Source organism: Nestor notabilis, unplaced genomic scaffold, assembly GCF_000696875.1.
Source record: "Nestor notabilis isolate BGI_N333 unplaced genomic scaffold, ASM69687v1 scaffold22172, whole genome shotgun sequence".
Lineage (NCBI taxonomy): Eukaryota > Metazoa > Chordata > Aves > Psittaciformes > Psittacidae > Nestor > Nestor notabilis.
The window spans coordinates 1151-5357 of NW_009919014.1; the positions used below are offsets into that span (position 1 = coordinate 1151).

Sequence of the window (4207 nt, forward strand, 5' to 3'; positions counted from 1 at the left end):
ATATAGAAATTAAAAAATAAGAAATCAAACAGATAATAAAATAATTTGCTCTAATACACAACAAACGTTCCTGCCCAGCCACTAAGATGGCATTTTCTGGCAGGATTTGAACAATGGAGAAGAAAATACAGATTTAATTCTACAAATCATCTTCTGCATCTGCTGCTGTGTGGATCTCCACCTGCTAAAAGTGCACCAGCACCCAGGGAACTGCCCGGCAGGGGTTCTTAGAGGAGACTGAAAGAGAGTGTCACTGAGATGCTTTTCCCTCCCTTGGCTGCCACATGCCAGAGGAGCAGCAACAATGGAGAATCTGTAAAAACAGCAGTGTATTTCACTCCAACATTGCTCTAAACTGCTGTGTGTATTTAGACAGCTCCTCAGTTTGGTCCTGAAGTTCCCTTATGGCATCTGCATTTGGATATTGTATTACAGCATTTTTAGTGGCAAGAGCCAAATTCTTCAAGAGGCTGCAGAATCGGCTGCTGCTGTGGAGAATGTCGTTCCGAGCATCCCTGTCTTGAGTCTCCTGGCAGAGAGAATCCACTAACTTTTGTCCCACCATAATGATCAATTTGCTGTGGGATATGAAGACTTCGGGTGGCTGATTGTTGTTCAGGCTCATAGTAAATACACCAATTGCCTTGTGAAGTGCACCGAAACACAGCCTGCAGTGCTCAGGGAGAGTTATTTTCTTTGCAGACTCCTGCTTGCTTTGAATTACAGTCTTCTTTGCAGATGGCAAAACCTGGAAAAAGGTTAAAAAAAAATAAAGACTCAGCTTGGTGTGATTGTTTATTGACTCTGTCTGATATCCTTCACTTACAGGGAGTTTTGTTAGTTAATAGTCTCCAAATTGCCCCATCCCAGAAGTCTTTTACGATCATTTCTCTTTCCATAATGTACTCAACTTCAAAGTGGTATTTTCTCCTGATTGTCACTGAACACAGTTTTAATAATGGATAGCACACAAAGTGCTGTAGTGAAACACCAATCCTTTATACGGTCTGGACTTCAAGGCTTTCAGATAGTACAAAACCCTCAGACTTTAATGGTGCTGACTTCATGAGGATTAGGAATGATTAAAACTGTACAACAACAGCAGTGGTGTACAAGTATTTTGAGCTACTCTCACAGCCCTATCCCACATGATACACAAAGGCAAGCAAATAAATAGTATAACTAAACTATAGTGGTTCATTCCATTTGAGGAAAATAAATGTTTTCCATGGGTTTTCAGCAGTGATTCTAAGAACTAGTGCTGGAAAAATTAACTAGGAGAAACCAACTTGATCTCTGTGTATAGATATGTGTGTCCAAATGCAAATTACTTCGAATTTTAGCAAGCACAGGAATCATGGACCAGCAGTCCTCATAAGTAATAGTTTTCAAAATCAGAAATACCTTTGGTTTTGAATCTGTACTCTTCTTTGCTACTTCTTTACCTGAAATTATTTTCTCTGCCTGTTACAAATCAAAATGAAAGCAAATTTGAGACGGTTTACATAAAATATTTAAATATAAATGTGTTTTTCCTCTTCTTTCAGGGCAAAACAACTACTTGCTATGCAGCCTTCATGTTGCAACCAAAATAGTATGTTTATTAGAAGCAACTATAGGGGTTTTCCTACTAAAAATTTTGTGTCTGATCCAGCAAGAGCTAGGACTGAAACCAACATTGACAAAACATAACATTTCTGAAATTCTAAGGAGAGGACAGCATTACCTTGTGAAACCAAGAGAGTTACATTCTTGTAGACATTTCAGTAATTGTAAGGGGAATGATTCTAACAAACATCCAAAATGCTTCTAACAAATAAATCTCATAATTCACAGTAAGAGTTTAATTTGTTAGAGCAAAACCTTCTACTAAAACTTGCTTTCCAATATATCTCAAGTTAGAAAGTGAACATCTCCTGTAGTGTCATGTCAGATTCAGACAAAACATACTGGCAAGAAGAGAACTACCAGTTAGAAGCAGCAAATTGGCAATCCCCAGCTAGAAGCTAAAAATCTTTTCTCAGTGCTGGCTGCCTAGCTAAATTCTCAAATGCGATTTCAAATGGTCATTCTACATGTGCCATCCAGCACTCTAACTAAATCCTGAACTCATGTGAAGTCCGGAAAACAGAAGTATTTCAAACTGAATTTGGCATTAACAAAAGATATAATAGTGCTAGTAGTTAAATGTTTGCAAACGATGAAGAATGTAGCTAGCTAGTAAAATCCAGTTATACTAACCTGTAACTGAACATAATCACAGTCCTCAGTGGCGTTTTCTTTTGGCTTCTCAGAAGAGACCTGACTTTGGTTGGATTTATCAGGAGTATTTGTTTGAAGCGAATCAGTTTCTGTTCTTCTTGGCACTATGATTTGTTTTGCCATTTTGTATTCTGGGATCGCTTTTGATTGTTTCATTTCTTGTTCCTTCTCCTTCTTTCTGAAAAGGAGCTTTCCATTGGCAATGATGATGGATACAAACCTCTTGATATCATCTGGAACCGTGCGGGCTACCATAACAAAGCGATCAAGATCATCTGGGTTGTTCTGAGGTTTCCTGAGGACCAAAGCCTCTAGTGACCACTTGCAGTTGTTTAGAGCTTCTCTTGTTTCTGTTAAAATTTTGAAGGAGTTTGTAAGAATTTCTAGCTGTTTTTTAATTCTGGTCTGAAGTTTTTTATCAGTGAGGTAAGAGGCATTTACCTTTACAAGTTGAGCAAAAGCCAAGAATTCTCCGAACGATACTTTTATGTGATCGACTGCTCTATGGATATCCTCAATGCTTTTCTCTAGATGTTCTTGTAACCTCCATTTACTACTCACAAAGATCATTAAACTTGCAACCGAGCTGGATACGCTGTGCTGCAATCTAGTCAGGGTCTCTATGGCTACATCGAGGTCCAGTTTAATTTCTTTGTCAGGGTCTTCTGATGATGAGATAGAAAAAGACTCAGCAGAAGAGTTTGAAGATGTAGAGGCTGTGCTGGTTCTGCTGTCTACACTAGAAACAGATAATCTGTTTATCATCTCTTGATCTAATTTAGCATCTCTTGAAAGCTGTGGAGGAGCACTGTATGCTTGGTCTCCAGAACTATCGCTGCTTTTTTCCACCTCTTTCTTGGACTCTACAGTGGTGGGCAAACCTTTTGGAATATCATAAACATTCTCTTCAGAGATCTGATTCTCAGCCTTTGGAGCCAGGAGAACTGGGGGGACATCACAGCTACCATTTTGTGGCAAAAGGAGCACGTCCCGTGAGGATGGAACATCATAAAGATGGATATCTGGAAACGTTAATTTCCGTTGCATTGGTGGAATATCATATAACTGCGAATTTACAACTTTGGCTTCAGTATTTGTTGTTAGCGCCTTGTACCTAGCTGGTGGTATGTCATACAGCACCTGGTTCTCCAGGGAATGGCCAGAAGGGTTTTGTTTTAATCCCGGTTTTTCAGGTGATACTGGAATATCATAAATCCATCCTGACTTCCGAGGATTTGGCAAAGTATTGTAATGGCCCCAGCACTTTTTCTGAGATTCATTTTCTGAAACATCACTTTCTCTTTTGGGAGGGACATCATATAACTGCAACAGAGCACACAGGAATTATAAACTGTGGTTCGAAACAAGAAACAAACCTGAATTTTTAGAGCATGTGAAGGTATGCAACTCTCAAATAACTGCAATAAGTGATACAGGTTTGCTAAGATGGAGACAGAACTTGCCTCATGCCTTGAAAAATATCTGTGTACAGCTGAATTCTAAGCTAGAAAACGTGAATGCAGGACCACGTCTTGTGTAAGGAAATCCAGACTAATGCTGACAGGCACTTCAGAAGAGATTGTACGTGGATGCCTTACACACATGAAGCACAAGCACAAGGGAGTGTAAGGAGCTATAGGTCTGTGCAACAATAAACATCTGAAGGAACTGCTCTGTAATAAGTATTTTAGAAAGAACTGGCCAGGTCAGGCTTCCCCATTTGCAGAAGGTGTGTGTGAGAGGGGAACCCAGACACAGGTGTTTCAGACCAAAGCCAGAATTTTCCAAATTGCCCACAAACAAAGAATTCTAAGAAAATTTGATTTTTGAAGCAGCAATAAACTGTGTCTCTGGAAGGAAATCTGCTCCCAGGCTGTTGCAGCTGGAGGGTACAGTTGCTAACAGCCATGAAAGTGTCAGGAAAGCCAGCTTTAGTGAGCAAATG

The 4207-nt window shown here is 39.6% G+C and overlaps 1 protein-coding gene across 1 annotated transcript in view; it reads right to left on the reverse strand.

Annotated features, from left to right (window-relative positions):
* Positions 1-334: 334 nt before the first annotated feature.
* Positions 335-4207, reverse strand: part of CASS4 (Cas scaffolding protein family member 4) — a 14233-nt gene continuing 10360 nt past the window's right edge. The window contains 2 exon segments of the mRNA XM_010010034.1: positions 335-748; positions 2242-3585. Coding sequence (XP_010008336.1) covers positions 335-748; positions 2242-3585 — 1758 coding nt within the window.